Source organism: Gopherus evgoodei, chromosome 1 (genome assembly GCF_007399415.2).
Source record: "Gopherus evgoodei ecotype Sinaloan lineage chromosome 1, rGopEvg1_v1.p, whole genome shotgun sequence".
In the NCBI taxonomy this organism is placed as follows: domain Eukaryota; kingdom Metazoa; phylum Chordata; order Testudines; family Testudinidae; genus Gopherus; species Gopherus evgoodei.
The window spans coordinates 271,707,544-271,727,568 of NC_044322.1; the positions used below are offsets into that span (position 1 = coordinate 271,707,544).

Here is a 20,025-nt window from a genome sequence, read left to right on the forward strand (position 1 = left end):
AGTTGTGGCTTGCATCAGTGTACAGACCTGCCAGGGACAGCTTGGACAGGATCGTGACCATGCCTTGCCCTATCCTCAGCTCGCTCCTGTGGTGGATGGATGTTCAGCAGGTATGCTCAGGAGTCCCCTTCGCTGCCCCACAACCATCCCTAATGCTGGTGACAGACACGTCAGATTTGGAGTGGGGAGCCCATCTGGTGGACCACAGGACTCAGGGCCTCTGTGCATAGACATATCTCTGTCTTCATATCAATGTCAGGGAGGTCGGGGCAGTACTCCTAGCGCATCAGTCATTCCGCCCATATCTAGCAGGTTGATGCATATCGGTCATGACTGACAATACAACCGTGATGTTCTTTATTAACAAACGGGGGTGCACGCTCCTCTCCCTTGTGCCAGGAAGCCCTCAGGTTATGGGACTTTCTTATAGAGCACTCAGTCGATCTGCAGGTGTCGTACCTTCGAGGGGTCCAGAATGAGCTGGCGGACCACCTCAGCAGGACTTTTCACAGCCACGAATGGTCCCTTCGCCCAGACGTTGCATCTTCACTCTTCCAGACGTGGGGTTGTCCCCGATCAACCTCTTCGCCATGTGACGCAACAGGAAGTGTCAGCAGTTCTGCTCCTTCCAGAATCACAGTCCGGGCTCCACAGCGGATCTGTTCCTCCTCCATCGTGGGAGACCGCTTCTGTACACCTTCCCACTCATACCACTCATCCACAAGGTCCTGCTCAAGATCTGCAGAGACAGGGTTCCGGGTCATTCTTGTAGCACCAGCCTGGCCCCGCCAGCATTGGTAGATGTCTCTCCTAGACATGTCAGTGGGAGCCCCAGTTACCTTGCAGCTCTTCCCAGACCTTTTCATGCGAGATCACGAACGGCTCCAGCACCTGAACCTGCAGTCGCTGCATCTCACAGCCTGGAGGCTCCATGTCTGAATCCGTTCGAGCTCTCCTATTCAGAACAAGTCAGACAGGTTATCTTGGGTAGTAGGAAACCCTCCACTAGGGCTACATACCTGGTCAAGTGGAAGAGATTTTCAGTTTGGTCAGCTCAGCGCGACTTTCCCCCGGTGCTAGCCTCGATGCGCTCCAGATCTCGGATTACCTTTTCCACCTATATCAGGAAGGTCTCTCCTGGTCTTCTATAAGAGTACACCTGGCTGCCATCTCGGCTTTCCATCCGGGGTACAGAGCTGATCAGTTTTCGCTAACTGCCTGGTCGGTCGCTTCCTGAAGGGCCTCGGCAAGTGGTACCAGCACATCCGCCAACCAGGGGCCTTAACTTGGTCCTCTCTAGGCTCATGGGGCACCTCTAGCAACATGCCCCCTGCTCTACCTTTTCTACAAGGTTGCGTTCCTGGTGGTAATAACTTCAGCCCGGAGGGTGTCTGAGTTTAGGGCTCTAACGTCTAAGCCACCCTACACTGTGTTTTTTAAGGACAAGGTTCAGCTCAAGCCCCATCCAGCCTTCCTCCTGAAGGTGGTATCGCAGTTCCACATCAACCAGGACATTTTCCTTCCTGGTTTTCTACCCAAAACCTCATGTGAGTAGCAGGGAGCAGAGGCTACACGCTCTCAATGGCCGCGGAGCACTGGTCTTTTACAATGAGAGGACAAAACCGTTCATGAGGTTGGTACAGCTCTTTGTCACAGTAGTGGACAGGATGAAGGGCCAGCCTGTTTCGACACAGCACATTTCATCATGGATTGTGGCATGCATTACCAAGAGCTACAATCTAGCAGGAATCCAAGTGTCTTCAATAACGACGCACCCTACAAGGGTGCAAGCTTCATCAACAGCTTTCCTAGCTCAAATCCCACCCAGGAAATCTGCAGGCCAGCTATGTGGTCATCCAATACACACTTTCGTCGTGTACTATTCAGTTACTTGGCAGGCCAGAGATGATGCAGCCTTTAGTAGAGCAGTACTTCAGCTCTGACCCCACCTCCTAATTTTGCTTGGGAGTCACCTGATTGGAATTGACATGAACAAGCACTTGAAGAAGAAAAAACAGTTACTCTTCTTGTAACTGTTGTTCTTCAAGATGTTGTTCATGTCCATTCCAATACCCACCCTCCTACCCCTCTATCGGAGTAGCTGGCAAGAAGGAACTGAAGGGATGGCGGGTCGGCTGGGCTATATATTAGGCACCATGAAAGCGCAACTCCAGAGGGCGCCTAGGCCAACCCGATGGATGCTGCTAAAGGAAAAATCTTCTGGACATTGTGCACATGCACACACCTGATTGGAATCAACATGAACAACACATCTTGAAGAACAGCAGTTATGAGAAGATGAGTAACCTTTTTTTTTTCTTGCCAGTGATGCATCTTTCTCATGGCATGTGCGAGAAAGTAATCTACAAACAAGTCATGTGCAACTCTGCATAACAAAATGTTTGGTTTCCAATCAAAACTATTGAGGGGGATATTTTTCTAGCCTTCTGTCTTTCACGCTTGTCACTAGATTGTCCAGTACTGTTAAATTGAGGTTGCTTCTTCCCTTTCTTCAGCATAGTCCCTCTTAGTGCTCACAATCTAAGTTTCCCACAGATAGATAGTTCATTGCGATCTATGGTGCAGTAACAAATCTCTTCAGACTTCTTTGCTAAAATTTTGAAAAGTCATAAGGACTGAATCTCTCATTAGGATGAAGGATGCAATGTAGGGTTTGGTGCAGACATTAGAATTAATGGGCTTAATTTGCAGCAAGGAAGATTTAGGTTAGGTATTGGGGAAAAACTTTGTAACTAAAAGTATAGTTAAGTTCTGGAATAGGCTTCCAGTGGAGAGTGTGGAAATCATTGGTGGTTTTTAAAAACAGGTTGGATGAGGATGGTCTAGGTATACTTGTTTCTGCCTCGGTACAGCAGTTGGGAGCTGATGACACTTTCGAGGTCCCTTCCAGCCCTACATTTCTACGATTCTATGAATAACTCTCTTTGCTAGATTACCGTATATACTTGATCATAAGCTGGTTTGTTTATAAACCAACCCCCCCCCCCCCAAGATGGATAAGTAAAAATGGAAAATTTGTATAACCTGTTCATAAGCTGACCCTATAATTCAGAGGTCAGCAAACTTTGGCTCCCGGGTCGTCAGGATAAGCCGCTGGTGGGCTGAGATGGTTTGTTTATCTCGAGCATCCGCAGGCACGGAGGTAAACCTAAGTAAACAAAGTGTCCAGGTGTGGCAACTGCTTTCCCTGACGGGCCGGGACAGCAACTGTGGGGGAAATCTTTTTGGGGGGGAGAAACTGGGAGTTAGAGGAGTAACCCCTGTGACCACCCTCCACATGACCCCACCCCTAGCCCAGAACTCCCGCACTCTCCCCATCCGATCCCTTCCCACCTTATCTGGGGAGGGCCAGTGGAGGATGTGTCTGACCTGGCTGGAGCTGCTCCGGCAGGCTGGACAGCGCGGCCGCAGCCTGCTTTGTTGGGCCAGACCAGGCGACGTGGCCGCAGCGTGTTCCAGCGAGCAGGGCCGGGCGGCACGGCCACAGCGTGCTCCAGCAGCGTGGCCACAGTCTGCTCTGGTGGGCAGGGCTGAGTGGCACAGCTACCGTCTGCCAGCCCCAGAACTGCAGCTACGTCGGAGGCTGGGGGGAGAGCAGCATGGTCAGAAGGGAAGAGACTCTGGCCCCACCTCTTCTCTGCTGGCTGTGCTGCCTCTCCTTGCTCCCTCTCCCTCTCTATACCCGTTCATAAGCCGACCCTCTTCTCTGGTACTTCCCCTTTTTACTAAAAAAAATTTGGTTTATGAACGAGTATATATGGTAAGTTTCTTACAGAGAGACTTACTGTCTCCCAGGTTAAATATAGTAAACATAGCAGCACTACAATATGGCCTTCATGACTTGTTTTTCTCTTTTGGCTTTCTTTGTGTAAAAATGTCATAATTATTTCCCTGTTTTAAAAAGGGGTGCAGGAAGGGACTTTGGGGCATGGAGAAATGCGGGGATGGGGAAATTTAGCTGTGTTGTTGAAACAGAGCATACTTTCACACGTGTGTAATATTTTAATGTCATCTCTCATGAATTAGGCTAACACTGAAATCCCTAAAAAACGAAATAGTAAAACAAAAATCTGATTTGTTATGAAAAGCAATATATTTTTGCTGCTTGTCATGTAGTGAGACTTTGGGCTTATATAATTGTGAGTGAAGTTTATTGAGCCTCGGGGGAGGGATGGCATTTTATATTTTGGGGTATGTTCTGTTTCACATACCCCAAAGAGCATCTTTCCAAAGTGGAACGCTGCCAGCAGCAATTGAGTGGTTTGTGTTTCTTTTTTATAATTATTTACTGTACAAAATCTGGCTAGATTGGTGCAGACAATAAATTGCCTTTTTACTTGTAGTATTTCTATTATTCTGTGTTGTGACTGTACTATCCAGAATTAGGGACTGGTTCAGCAATTTCTTTTAAGAAGAGGTAACACAGAGCCTGACACATGATGATCTTGGGGTTTTCCCTTATTGTGTAGAGGAGCTCATGACCAACAAGTTCAAAACATGTCACAATACAAACAATTCCAGAGAACATACCAGTGGAATATTTGGTTCTACTGTAGCTGGAAATCTGTACTGCTAAAAGAACTTAAAAGTACAGCAAAAGCAAAAATGGGGGGTGGGAAGGGGTTGACTGGTATGATGGTTCAATTCAGGAGGTCAATTATAGAGAGCCTGTTGTATTCACAGGATTTTGAAATCTGACGGTGCTGGAGGTAATGCGGATTCCCATTTGTGTTCGTGATAATATGGTTGAAGTTGTCTTCTCTTGGGAAAAGAAAATGGCAAGGGAGAAAGATGATGAAAAAGACAGCAAAGAGATGGGTTGGTGCTCTTCGCTTAAGTTGTCCCTGTAGGCAGCATGAGATGTCACTGTAACAGTGCTCGCTTATGGGGCTGTCTGTGACATTCTTTAGGTTTCTTTTCATTGTGCTTTGCAGTTGGTTATGGTAGGGATTTCTTCTAATAATATTAAAAAGCCATATTTTGAGTGATACATATTTGTGCTTTAAAATGCTACAGCGGAAATGTCTCTTACAAATTATCATAAATGAAGTAACTTCTTCCTCTTATTTATGTTTGTTTGGACAAATATGTCACAGAGGTGATGATAAATAGCCCTTGGTCCTCTTGAAAACTTTCTTTACATATTTTTGAGCAGGGTACTTCAGCTTTTGATTTTTCTGCTGATTTTTAAACTGAGAGAGACTGGTCTTGTAGTAATAAATGAAGGCTGCATTGTAGAGCAGCTGTTTTTTCTTGCTTTTATTAACTTCCTTGTTTTTAATTTGCAGGTCACAGATCAAAAAACCAAAGGTAAGAGATTTAATTTGTTTAAATCTATAGAGCATAGTTTTGTGCAGGCTCAGAACAGGCCTTTGTCCTTGACTAAAATTCTTGGATAAGCGAGTGAGACTCTCATGTCGCATGATGAGGCATTTCTGCGTGAGTAATAAGCAGAAATAACTGCCGTAATGGTCAAGAAGAGAATATGTAGGAATGTTTTCAATCAGCCTTCAAAATGTTTAAAGAAGAAAAGAAGGCCTTTTTGAATAAAATAGTGTCTTAGCTGTGATGATGTCTCATGAATTAGATGTAAAAGCAGCAAAGAATCCTGTGGCACCTTATAGACTAACAGACGTTTTGGAGCATGAGCTTTCGCGGATGAATACCGACCAAGTGGGTATTCACCCAGGAAAGCTCATGCTCCAAAACATCTGTTAGTCTATAAGGTGCCACAGGACTCTTAGCTGCTTTTACAGATCCAGACTAACACAGCTACCCCTCTGATACATGAATTAGACTAATGTTGAAATCCCTAAAAAAGTTCAGCTTTTCAGCAGTGTAGCCACCAACTAACACAGAGTAGATGCATAGAATGGGAGCGAGAGAGAGAGAGTAGTTCTTAGTGAGGGAACACCAAAATGAGTGCAGAACATTCTACTCTGCTTGAGTTGAATTAAGAGATGTTAAAGCTTCGAGACTTGAATGTCAAATGGAGACAAAGATGGTAGATAAGCATCATAACTTGCTCACCTGATTTAAAATATATTTGAACCTAATTTGCATCCCCGCATTGTGAAGGTAGTGGAGGAAACTGTGACTAAAAAGAGGCAGCAAAGCACAAATAGTAATTTGGCTTAAATTAAAAAAAATCCTCATAATTTTTGGACAATAAAACTTGCATAGGATAGTCAGAAAACCCATCACCAACTGTTTACAAAGATAAAAATGGGATATAACACATTCTGTTGTCTAGAGGAATTCCTTTTCTTGTGATATTGTAGCTCTTTCCTTAAAAAAAAGTCTCTGTTTATATTTAAAAGGTGAATAACATCAGTAATGTGATGTTTGAGAGAATAGCCCCTTCTAATGCTACTGTTACTTCAGTTCACAGGAGAGACTGGAGTAGTAACAGCTCTAAAATGTGTCCTTGGTTTTGGAGTCTGAGCATGTCTTTGTGAAATGTTTTGACTTCTAGCAACCTGGTTAGGATATAACAAATTCTACCCTTGTTTCCGAACTGTTTAATGTGTGAGTTTACTTGGCTTCCTTTCTAGAAACGTCTAGAATAGAGGAGTGTAGATGTACTGTTTCTGGAACCTCCCAAGTAAATGAAGATGGTTTTGTTAAGGCACCAGCTCCCCTAGGGATTCCCTCATTTCCCTCCTCTTATTGCTACACCTCTACTCAGAGAGGCCCTTAAATATAAGCCCATTTTGACTAGATCTCATTATAGAGATTGCCTGGGTCAAGCAGAGAGAGTTGTTCCAAAATGAAAGAAGACATTTCCTTCCTCTAGCAGCTGTACATACTTCCTGGCTTAGGCTATATTGTCCCTGCCCAAAATGATGTTTTTGTTTGTTTAGCTATCTCACTGTTAAAACAAATGTGGGTTAGCTATCTCGCTGTAAAATCCTCATGGAGATAAAGTACCAGGTAGTCTTTACCTTGATGTAATGAGGTGCGGTCAGTGCTATGGCCCCCACCTTTGATTGACCTCACCTGCCTACAGTGCAGTAAAAATTACACATTCTGGTCTCCACTAGGATTTTATAGCAAGATAGCTAATGGGGATGAGCTGTCTCCTCATTGTACAAAACAAAACACAACACCCACTCATTTTTATTTTTATTTTTTTTGTAGTGACAACATAGCCTTAATGAGCAAGGTAAAAGCTTGGGACCTAAATTCAGATTTTCCATATGGCAGCACACAACAGTGCCCCTAAGTAAACCAAAGATTAAGAAATAGGAAAAAATTACAAAATTTGTAATAATCATTGACTTAAATTTAAAACTTCAATCTGTGATTTCACCCATGATGTCTAAATCACTGGTGACGACAAACAAATACTCAGCTTCTGCTTAACTTGACTAGTTTCTTGATGAGGTTGAATTTGCACAGTATTCTGAGGGGAATTCAATTTCAATGTGTTCTTATATCCATTTGTTAGGTTTTGTATCTTATAAAGTTATAATTTTCCTTCCTCTTGTGTTCCAGTGCCCGAAGTGACGAAACCAAGTTCAAGCCAGCCAGTGGCCGCCAGCCCAATTGGCAGCTCTCCATCGCCACCAGTCAATGGTGGCAACAATGCCAAAAGGGTGGCAGTGCCGAACGGACAACCGCCAAGCGCCGCCCGCTACATGCCTCGGGAGGTGCCGCCGCGATTCCGTTGCCAGCAGGACCACAAAGTGTTACTGAAACGTGGGCAGCCCCCTCCTCCATCCTGTATGCTACTTGGGGGTGGGGCAGGGCTTCCTCCCTCTTCAGCACCTGGAGCAAACCCAAACAACGCACAACCAGTGATAGGAGCAGTGCTGCAGAGCGATAGTGGGACTGCAACAGGTAAGGAAGGCTTACCTGAAGAAGGATCAAGTAAAATCGTTCACAGATGTGTTATATGTATTAAAACGTCTAACTTTTAGAAAAGTTATTTTACTTTAACTTTATGCTCCCTAGCGCTGCTGATTTTTAACATTTTTAGAGTATTGATCGTTTTAAAAAAAAAACACACCCAAAACATTGTCATCAGAATTGCCATACTGGAACAGAGCAATGGTCCATCTAGTCCAATAGTCTCTACCTGCTTCTGACACCGACCAGTACCAGATCCTTGATAGAAAGGGTATGTCTCCCCTCTTTTCAACACACAATAATGCACCTCTCTAATTGGGTAGTACTGTGTAAGCTAGGATCAAATAGAAATCCCCTCCCCCCACCAAACTTATGAGCTGATATATAAGGTGTTTATCCTAGGAATTGTAGTCTTTCCATTTTGTACAGGGCTTCTATGTTGTTGTAGTTTGTAATGCATAAAGAAATCCTCCTTCATCCATGTTTTTGTCTTTAGGTATTGTGATATTACATGCTAAAACACATGTAAGAGCACTACGGGGTTTGGGAATACAGTGCGGTGGATCACCAACTTGGAGTAACAGTTGTTCCTTAGCTAGCTGATGGTGCAGCAGTCTCCAGTAGGCTTGTTAGGATCTTTGTTGCAATCCACCTCTCTTCCTGCTGCGGGCAGTTTTTTGCCTCTGTCTTTTCTGGCTCAGCTAAGGATAGTTATAACAGCAGTGCTTAAGTTCTAGTCAGCATAAAACTAAAGACCAAATATATCAGTTCTGTAGATATTAGCTGAAGTGAATCCTAGCAGGTGTGGTCCATTTCTAGTCTCGGTGAAGTAGTAAGTTAGAACTCCTTGTCGTCCCTGACTGTCTGGTGACCATTCTTCTTGATTGTTCCTCCCAAGGTGGGACCTAGTTTCTTAAAATTGTGTGTTAGGAAGCTTTTTAGTTTTCTGTAAAATAAATTTGATTTGCAGGGTTTAAGTAATTTGTAGGAACCGGTTTTCCTAATGGTGATATCTTTGTTTGTTTTTCCTGTTGTGATATTAGATTTCAGAATAAAAGGATGGTTTTTAGGATTTGCTCTTCTTTTGGGACTGACAGATTTCTGTACCCAGTATATTAAATGCTGAAGTGAGGGATATATGCCCCTGCTGTTTTTGACTTCATTTTTTTTTGTCTCGGGACCAAGTGTCTTGACTACAGTTGATGATGGAAGAAGCTCTTTTATAAGCTTCCAAGCTATATGAAGAGTCAAATTGACTTAAGTAGTTCCTTTTTTAAGGTTATGTTCTTGGGGAAAAAGCAGACTCCATTTGAGAGATTTCCCTTCTTGTGTGAGTCCAAGAAGCAAATAACAGCTTCAGCTGAAGCAACAAGGGCACCTTCCTTTATATTGGGAAGTCAAGGGAAGAAGAAAAGACAGCATCATCTATCATTCATAGTGTACCACTCTTTTAAATCCATCCAGATCTGTTAACCAGGATTGTGGAAGCAATATAGCCTGAGGTCTCCATAGTTCAAGAAATGGGTCAGAAGTTATTTGGTATCCTAGATCCAACCTAACCTGGCAGAGTGACGGTCATGTCTTTCAAAGAAGGGGCCCTTATGGAGTCTCTGAAGATGAGGAGGATAATACAATTTTCTGTCCCACCATTGTCTTTGCAGGCAGACTAGTTATACCAGGTCCCTGTTCAAGAGTTTGATTCTTTTTTTCCAATACCCAATCTTATTTTTGATGGTGTATGTAAAAAGAAAAAATAGGGCCAAGAAAATATCATAAGCTTAAAGGTGCCAGGAAGCTGCATAATCTCAATCAGAAGTGACTTTACAGATCAGACTGGCAAACTACAAAACTTTTTGGGCTAGTATGACTTTATAATGTGGACTATGCTTGTTCCATTGTTGTAACATCTTCCTGAGAATCTAAAGAAGGAGATGAAAGATGTAGTCATAGAGGAGACTTATAGCAGTAGCAAAGCATTCTCTAGAAGCTGCCTGTGATGCTTCAGGCATAGATTCCTGGCTGTACAGCTGTTACTATGAGAAGAACTGACTATTTAAAGTACTGTGGGCTGTCTTTGGATTTTGTACAGTCAGTGTAATCTCAGCCTCAAAACCCAGTATTTGTTTTCCTGAAGCTACTTGGGGCTGATGGTTTCATCTATCTTCATAAGTCCATTTGCAATTTTAATACTGTTAATTATCCCTCAGGATGTCTGTCTTTTTTTGTATGGTGGACTAATTCGCACAGTATTTGCAAAAGGTATCCCTTTCAAATCACCGAAGGTCTTACTGAGGAATATTTCCAAGGCAGGGGGAGACCCAAACCTGAGCCAATTGATAATCTGAAACTTTTAGAGACCAAGTGACACACATGTGCACTGATTGCTGAGAGTAATTCAGCCTTCACTCAAAATTTCTCCCCTATATTCAAAGGAAGGTAATGTGGTGATGGTGAAGGTGAACACTTATGTTATGCTCAGCAGATTGCCAAGGAAGGTTTTGGTGAAATCATCAGTGCTGAGGAGTGGTCTATCTTTGGAAATGGATGCATCCAACTCATCACGTGTGTAGCAATCCATCTTCTGGGCAAGGATAATACATTTGTGGATGAAATAAGCAGAAAAAGCAAGCTTCAACAAGAATGGACGTTAGAAGATTTCATTGTCAAGTCCTCTTCTGCCGATAGATCTGTTTCCAACACTTAGAATCTTCATTTTTCCACCAGAGGAGGGCAATGGTCTTTTGTTGACAGATACCTTCTTATTTAACAACATTGTCCTGCAAGCAAACATTATTTGTACAGTACCAGTGATCCCCAGGATAAGTAAGAAAATCACACAGGACAAAGCTTCAATATTTTGCTGATAAAAATCTCTGGCCCAGGTTAGGGTTATCACGTGGAGTTCCTAGATGTAGAAGTGAGGCCATCTTTTTGTCTCTTGTTGGTGATAAGTGAAGATTCAGAAAAGAAACGTTAAATACTTCACCAGTGTCTCTGCAGCTAGTAAGGTGGATCATACATCTGTTATCCTAGATCAAGTCTTCTTACAGAAATTGCTAGAGATATTACTGAAAAGTCAGAAACCTTCAACAGCAAATCCCATGCTGCTGCACGACAGAGACTATAAATGGCATCATGAAGAAATATACCTGTAGCAATACCTGTTAGACATTTTAGCCCTCAGTGTCTCAAGAAATCAGGACTGTGTATTTTGTTTACAAAAAATAACCACCCTTATTAACACCAAGTCATCTGCTCTGAGAACCCTAGTGTAGATTATTGTCTAGCTCTGGCAGCTGTTTTTAGTACCACAATCTAATCTAATCAGTTGACTAGATTTGCACTGAGCAAATTCAGTAAATGCAGTGCAGAAAACAGCTGCTGGAGTCAGTAAGCAGTCCATATACTGAGTCTCCAATGTTGTCACACCAGATAGCTAAAACAATGGCAGCAACAGTGGAAGTTTTTGGTAGATAAAGTCAGTAGTATAGGCAGAGCTTTAGAGTATGCATCTCAGCCTTTCATGTTCCAGTACAAGATACTTTTGAAGGGTTGTTTTAATGCTGTCCCACCTTTTTGGGAATACAGTGTAGTACTACCCAAACTGATGGTTTCTTGATTTAAGCCTCTGGGAGAGTATTCTGTTGTCACTCCTTGAAGTCTGTATCTTGAGGCAACATCATCAGCCAGAAGAGTTTTTGAGCTCCAAGCATTAATTACTGATGTTCTTTATGCGCTCTTATGTAAGGATAAAAGTGGTACAGCTTTACATTTCATTTCAAATTAATCTATAAAATAGTTATTGATTTTCATCTCAGTCAGATGAGAAACTTGCTTATCCTCTCCACATAATATTTGTTATCAGGGAAAGTCAGCTTAAAAGCGAGCCTTCAGCTATAGTCTTAGTAGGACAAAACCCTTCTGTAAATTCCCCAAGACTATTTGTAGGGATTGGCGTGTATGGGGAGAGTCACTTTCCTTTCAACATTTGTCAGAATGCAGCAAAACACATTCTGTGGATTAGCAGGCACTCCAGTCCTGGATGATGTTAGAACACATTCAGGTAGATGCAAGGGAAATTATTCATGTTGTAGAGCTGTTCCTGGGAGCAGAAACCATACCTTTGCATGCAGCATTATTCTGTTGAGTTGGTCTCAAGGTCTGAGAGTCAAAGAGCAGCTCTTCTTCACTGAGGTTCTGGAGGTCGGCTGAGAGAGACACCATCAGTTCAGCTAGTGAACTAAAAAAGCATGGAACTTGTACTAACAGTTCTGTTTGTTTTTAATAAAAACATTAGTAACTGAATGTTCCCATTTTGTCACTTTTGATATACAGTTAAAACAAAGATCCTATGTGTGTGTATTAGTATTAGAAGTATATTTTTAAATGGGTGTGACTTAACTTCACATGACACTAGCCAGTGCTGATGGTGTGGCAGCAGTGTATGTACAGACCTGTTGTTTAAGATACTGACACAAATATTGTTGGGAACTTCTTTCCCCACCATATTAGCTCTACTGGAGAAGTAAGATTACCAGATACCACAGTGGTACTGGGGCTCACTACAGAAGAAATGAACATAGGGAGATGGAGAATACACTCATCCTGGGAACATTTTTAGCAGGGCATCTTGAAGGCTCTGCAGTTAGAATTGGACAGAAAAATGGCAAGCACCTCAAAACAGAGAGAACATGTTCCCAATTTAATGCCCATGCTTGTTCTCCTTAAAGATTAGTCTGATAATATCAATAAGGCAGTGCAAGGAGGATGGTGGAGGAGTGCTGCCAGACCACTGTGGTACTATCAGTAACACATCTGTGTACATGTGATAATCATGAAGGCAGAATTGACTGTCTAATATTATAGTAGATCGGATTTATAGCTGATGTAAACCCGTGCAGATTCCCTGGATGTCTCTGGGCTATATTCAGTGCATGTGTGTGTGTCAATGTAGTATAACCTTGCACTGGTTTGGCATTCAATATCTTTGCAAAATTAGTGTAATATGCACACTTATGGGAAGAAAGGAGTATGTAGCAAGAATATCAACTTAAACTGTTTGGTGAAGTGAGGGAATGGAGGGAGGACTTGATAAATATTATATCCTTCTGTTAGGTGCTTTTTCTGAAACACTTTCCTTTCTTTCCTTCTGTGTGTAAGTTACACTTGGTTGGCAAAGCCACTGAATGCCAAGCCAGTATAAGTTGCATTATGTTACAACTTGCACTTATATTTTCAATATTTTGTCAGTGCTGAATTTTGACCAGTTCACCATAATTTTATAGCTAGCCTTAAAAAATAAATAAATAAAAATAAAAAATCTGAATTTGCATCAGCAGTGGCCTTTGTATTTTTTAAAAAATTACTGCTTGAAGTTGAATAACAGGGCTGTTAGCAAAAGGAACCAGTCCTTAGTGAGGTTTTAATTGCCTACAAAATTGAATTGAATGTGAGGATTTTTTTTTTCTGGAATATTGAATGTTTTAATAAGAGTAGCTCATATGCCATTTTCCAGTGTAATATTCTGCTATAATTGGCTGAGTTCATAAGTCTTTGAAAAACAAAGTTTATAAATTAAAACAATAATTGATGTTGTCTGGAAATGCAATCTTTAAACAACTTATAAATAGTAACCAATAGTAATGACCTTCATCTTTTTAGATTCAACAATTGGAGGTGCTGCTGCTTCAAATTATGCAAATTCCACTTGGGGTTCTGGAGCCGCCTCCAACAACGGCACCAACGCCAACCCAACTCACGTCTGGGACAAGGTGATTGTAGACGGGTCTGACATGGAAGAGTGGCCTTGTATTGCCAGCAAAGACGCTGAGTCTTCTTCCGAAAATACCACCGATAACAACAGTGCCTCGAACCCTGGCTCAGAGAAGAGCACTCTGCCAGGAAGCACCACTAGTAACAAAGGAAAAGGAAGCCAGTGTCAGTCTGGAAGTGCTGGGAAGGAATGTAATCTTGGGGCCTGGAAATCTGACCCCAAAGCTAAATCTGTTCAATCTTCCAACCCTGCTGCGGAGAGTAACAATGGACTAGGAAATTGGAGGAACTTGAGTGGGCAGGACAGAATAGGCCCTGGTTCTGGCTTCAGCAACTTTAACCCAAAAAGCAACCCATCTGCCTGGCCAGCACTGGTTCAAGAGGGCAATTCTAGGAAAGGGATTTTGGAGTCTGATAATGGTAATGCCAATGCACAGATTAGTACAGTAGGTCAGACCTCTAGGGAACAGCAGTCAAAGATGGAAAACGCGGGTGTTAACTTTGTTGTCTCTGGCAGAGAACAGGCTCAAATACATAACACTGATGGACCAAAAAATGGAAACACTAACTCCTTGAACTTAAGTTCGCCAAACCCTATGGAGAATAAGGGAATGCCCTTTGAAATGGGCTTGGGGAACCCCTCCAGAAGCACTGATGCCCCTTCACAAAGCACTGGAGAAAGAAAGACTGGGAGTGTTGGATCTTGGGGTACATCTAGGGGGCCTTCTGGAACTGACACAGCCGCTGGACAAAGCAATTCTGGAAACCATGGGAACAATGGAAAGGATAGAGAGGACTCCTGGAAAGGAGTTTCTGTTCAAAAACCTAATGGGTCAAGAAATGATTCTTGGGATAACAACAACAGGTCTGTGGGTGGTGGGTCTTGGAACTTTGGCCCTCAGCACTCAAATGAAAACAAATGGGGTGAAGGGAACAAATTGACATCTGGGGTCTCTCAGGGAGAATGGAAACAGCCGTCTGGGTCTGATGAACTGAAGATTGGAGAATGGAGTGGTCCAAACCAACCAAATTCTAGCACTGGAGCATGGGACAATCAAAAGGGCCACCCCCTTCCTGAAAACCAAGGCAATTCCCAGGCTCCCTGTTGGGGAAGATCTTCCAGCTCTACAGGAAGTGAGGTTGGAGGTCAAAGCACTGGAAGCAACCACAAAGCAGGAAGTAGTGACAGTCACAATTCTGGACGCCGATCATACAGGCCTACGCATCCTGATTGTCAGGCAGTCTTGCAGACTTTGCTGAGCAGGACTGATTTGGACCCCCGTGTGCTTTCAAACACTGGCTGGGGCCAAACTCAAATTAAGCAAGATACAGTTTGGGATATTGAAGAGATGCCAAGGCCCGAGGGGAAATCTGATAAAGGAACTGAGGGGTGGGAGAGCTCTGCCACACAGACAAAGAACTCAGGGGGCTGGGGAGATACACCCAGCCAAAGCAATCAAAACAAGTCTGGATGGGGTGAGCTCTCAACCCCCACAGAGTGGAAGGACCCCAAAAACACAGGAGGGTGGAATGACTATAAGAACAACAATTCTTCTAGCTGGGGAGGAGTAAGACCAGAAGAAAAGCCTTCCTCTTGGAATGACAGTTCCAACAAGGATCAAGGGTGGGGTGGACGGCAACCTAATCAAGGATGGTCTTCAGGAAAGAACGGTTGGGGAGAGGAAGTTGACCAAACAAAAAACAGTAATTGGGAAGGTGCAGGAAACAAACCAGTGTCGGGTTGGGGTGAAGGTGGGCAAAATGAGATTGGGACTTGGGGTAATGGTGCAAATGCAAATGCCGCTTCAAAGGGCGGATGGGATGATTGTAAAAGAACGCCAGCATGGAATGAGAATGGTCGACAGACCAATTCCTGGAATAAGCAGCACCAGCAGCAGCAGGAGACTTCTGGCTCCTGGGGTCCACCACCTCCAGGTAATGGGCGACCTCCAAACCCAAACTGGAGCAGTGGGCCACAGCCAGCTGCCCCCAAGGACGAGGAACCCAGTGGCTGGGAAGAACCTTCTCCACAATCAGTCAGTCGGAAAATGGATATTGATGATGGCACTTCAGCATGGGGAGACCCTAGCAGTTATAACTACAAGAATGTGAACCTGTGGGACAAGAACTCGCAAGGGGGACAGGCTCCACGAGAACAAAGCCTGCCTACTCCAATGACTAGCAAATCAACAGCATCAGGTACCATTCTCTTCAGTAGAGTATATGAAACTAAATGTCTAAACCAAGGGTTCTCAAAGTGAGGATTGTGGCCCATCAGGGGGCTCATGAGATTATTACGTGGGGGGTTGAGAGCTGTCAGACTCCATCCCCAAACCCCACTTCATGTCTAGCATTTATAATAGTGTTAAATGTAAAAATATGTTTTTTAATTTAGAGGGGTGGGGGCACAGAGGCTTGCTGTGTCAAAAGGGGTCACCAATACAAAAAGTTTGAAAACCATTGGTCTAAACAAATGTTGAATGTGCAACTTCGAAATCTATAGCTGCTTTTACCCCATTAGCAAAATTTAACTCTCATTTGAGTATTTGGCTTGTGCCTATGTTGATAACTTATCAACAGTTTTGTTCAGTTCTGTTCAGAAAAATGACTGTAAAAATGGAACCACTGAGTGTCACCATTATTGTCCTGTAATGACTTCCATCAGAACATTGCTCAGCTTTACAAGTAAACAGATGTTTTCTTTAGCTGCCTAGCCTGCAAACTCCACCTAAGCTCTGAAAGGCAAGACATGTTCTTACTAATCTCTGCATCCTTACCAGTAAAAGATATTCCACGCCAAATTGTGCCCTCACTTATCTCTGTAAAACCCCATTTTCTTCAGAGAAATTGCACATATTCAACTTAAAACGTGATTGTGCTCTGCATTTGGAATTTAGTTAACAATCAAGATCATGTATGAACCAGATTATAACCTGTTCTGCTCTCCCATAACTATTCTGTGCCATCAAGAATAAAAAATAGTATTTATTTATTTATTTTGCTTCTAAAGTAAGCAGATGAGAGTTAGAATACACAGAGTAGAATGATAAGGTGCCATTTTTACATAGTTACTTTTCTGACCATGTCATACCTTTAAGGATATTATTTATTTTTTTGATGTACACTTAAATGTATACTTGTTCTTCAGTATGTTAAACTTCCGTACAGCCTGGTACTAATAACTAATCATGGGAAAAGTTATCTGAGTAAGTTAGCATCAGGGATAGGCTTCATATCTAACTTGATACCATAGTAATATTGTTTTTCACAGCATTTCTAAAGTGAAGGTCCTCTCTGAGTTCTAGAAATGAAAAGGAAGTCAGGTCCCTGCCCTGCGTGTAGTGTTTGTAACTGAGTAATCCCAGTTTACGCTTTCTAATAGCATGAGGTACACCAGAAAAGAGGAAGCAGTAGGTTTTTTGGTGATGCTGTGCTGAATGTCAGTGAACAGTTTGTAAACTGTCCATAATGAAAACTCTCTTCTTTGTGCAGTCTGGAGCAAAAGCACACCACCTGCTCCAGATAATGGTACATCTGCCTGGGGTGAGCCAAATGAAACCAGTCCTGGGTGGGGTGAAGTAGATGATACAGGAGCATCGACAACAGGCTGGGGGAATGCACCCTCCAACACCCCGAATACCATGAAACCTAGTGAGTATAGGCCAGTAAACAGCCATTTTTATAATGATGCTATAGATTTTAGTATCTGACTTGTGTATGTGGTTCGCCTGCATATGTAGTGCATCCCCTCCCAGTGAGGACCAGAAGGGACCCTAAATGGTTTCTAAGGTACTGATGGTGGTGGTTGAGTAAAAGTGCTTACAAATGACTGAAAACTATAAAAGCAAGACGGAATCTTAGTTTACAGTATAGGTATGTGAACAGCTTTGATCTTATTATTGATATGACATTTGGGCCTCTGAACAAGATGAATTAGTTGCTTTTTCTTTCTCAACAGAACATCCTGCCCATGCCCTACATCCAAATACTTCATAGTAGGGAACTCGTTTCCAAGATAAATCCCATTCTCCTGTAGTATCAGAATTATGAACTTGCAGTTTATCCTTAGCCAAAAACTCTATATTGTAGATCGTAGCTATATAGGCAGAAGTTTGTGTACTGCAGCAACAAGTTTTTTGGTTGTCATTCTAGTTTTATGGCTAATAAAAAGCTATATTTTAAGGCTGAGAAGGCTGCTTTATTTTAATTCCCTGTTCTCACTTGCTTGTAACTGGCTGGGAATTATTTTTGGGGCTCAGTCTTCACATGCCTGGTCTTAACCCAAAGATTAATTGATTATTTATTGAAAACTAGAGCAAAATAGGTACAGACTTTGTTATACAATCATGAAAAAGTTTTTTCATCTTTTAAAATAATTGGTCACAGCTTTTTTGTGCTCAATCCAAATGACTAGACTTTTCAGCTGTTTACTTAGAAATATGTCCATTATTCACCAGTGAATGAGGTACTGCTGAACTTCTGAAAAAAATGATTTTGGTAGTTTTGACATTAGAATGACTGTTATATCATTGCACATATATAGGATTTTGTGGAAATCCTTTCTGCCAGTACATGCAGTGTATTTTTAAGGGGGAAAAATGTGAGTGTGTTTGGGGGGGAATTAAAAGCAAAAAAGTGAATACTGCATTGCAAAATTCCTCTCAAAGCGATGGTCGACTAAGGGGTGTGTTTGTACACACACTTTTTTTCATGCTTGTGTAACAAGCCATATATACAGTAACTCCTCATAATGTTGTAGTTATGTTCTGAAAAATGCTACTTTAAGCGAAATGGTGTTAAGTCAATAATTTCCCCATAAGAATTAATGTAAATTGGGGGGCCAGGGAGTGTTAGGGGCCAGGGAAACAATTTTTGCCAGACAAAAGACTATATTTTATATATGTACATATGTACACACACTTATATATGTACACATACACATGCGCGCACGCGCACACACACAGAGAGTATAAGTTTTAAACAATTTAATACTGTACACAGCAATGATGATTGTGAAGCTTGTTTGAGATGGTGGAGAAAGAGGGTGGGATATTTCCCAGGGAATGCCTTGCTGCTAAATGATAAACTAGCACTCAGATGAGCCCTCAAGGGTTAACACATTGTTCTTCTTAGTGGTTGTTCATGTCCATTCCAAGCAAGTGTGTGCACGCCATGTGCATGCCAGCCGGAAGATTTTTTCTTAGCAGCATCCGTAAGGTCGACCTGGGCGCCCCCCGGAGTGGCGCCACTGTGGCTCCCTATATAGGGGCCCGCCGACCCTCCACCCCCTCAGTTCCTTTTTACTGCAGATGACGACTAGGTGGAACTTTGCTCGCTCTCACAGCAAGCCTAGCAGTGTCTCTGTTCGTGTATATAGTTCTCTTTTTTTCTCATAGTTTTAAAGTTAGCATTAGTTGTAAGTTAGTAGTAGTTGGGGGGGTCCCCCTCCCAACATAACCCTTGCCCCTTCCTGGGGCATGCCTGGGTCCCCAGAGTTTAAACTCTGTGTGGACTGCGGGAAGTTTATGCTGAAGAGTGACCCACACTCTTCCTGCTTGAAGTGCCTCGGAGAGAGCCACCAAAGAGACCGGTGCTGCATCTGCAAGGGGTTCCATCCCAGGACTGTCAAGGACAGAGAGCAAAGACTTAGAGTGCTCCTGATGGAGGTGGCTGTAGGGCCACACTCAGACCCCGAGCCTGTTGACCCAGCACCCAGTGCCTCAGCCTCGATGCGCGGTGCTCCGGCACCGTTAGCCAGAGAGGAGGCCCAATCTAAGAATTCTAAGTCCCGGCACCGGAGAGAATTGGGACATAGGAAATTGGCCTCCATGCGGCACCGATCATCCTTTCCGGTGCCTGCGAAGAAGAAGAGGCCGGTGAGGGCCAATCACCCCACCAGGACCCTAAAAGGCTGGTGGCATCCACAAGTGTGGTGGGACGAGCCGCACCTCAGGCGCCACCTCCTAAAGTTCCATCGACTCCTGCCCCTGTAGAGGTACAGTCAAGTCCAGACCGGTCCAGGTCCCCAGACCTCCGCAAGGATGCACCTCCCATCAATGCTGGAGGCGTTTCAGGTGGCCTCAGACTTGTTAAGCCTCCCGGTACAGGCCTCCTTGCGTTGGAGGGAAGAGCCGCCAGGGACTGCCAACCCCCCCGATCCAATCGAGGGGCAAGCCAGCTATAATGACACCTCAGTCCCCGCCCCACGCTGCTCCTCTGCAGAGAAAACGATCACCCCGTTCCCTGGACTTGCGGTACCGCTCGCTGGCGACAGTGGGTACTGCCCCTCCTTGGTCTTTATACTCAGAAACCTCGAAGTCTGAGGTGGAATCGTACCACTCCAGTAGATCAAGGAGCAGGAAATAGGCTTCACAAAGAAGT

The 20,025-nt window shown here is 43.3% G+C and overlaps 1 protein-coding gene across 11 annotated transcripts in view; it reads left to right on the top strand.

Moving 5' to 3' along the window:
• The window catches only part of TNRC6B (trinucleotide repeat containing adaptor 6B), a 258,765-nt gene that overhangs the window by 169,419 nt on the left and 69,321 nt on the right, over positions 1-20,025 (top strand). For 9 of the 11 annotated variants that reach the window (XM_030546761.1, XM_030546777.1, XM_030546768.1 and 6 more), the window contains 4 exons: positions 5,310-5,331; positions 7,519-7,863; positions 13,534-15,843; positions 17,137-17,295. In XM_030546761.1, coding sequence (XP_030402621.1) covers positions 5,310-5,331; positions 7,519-7,863; positions 13,534-15,843; positions 17,137-17,295 — 2,836 coding nt within the window. The remainder of the gene's footprint in view (positions 1-5,309; positions 5,332-7,518; positions 7,864-13,533; positions 15,844-17,136; positions 17,296-20,025) is intronic. The other 2 variants (XM_030546819.1, XM_030546830.1) reach the window with 1 other exon arrangement.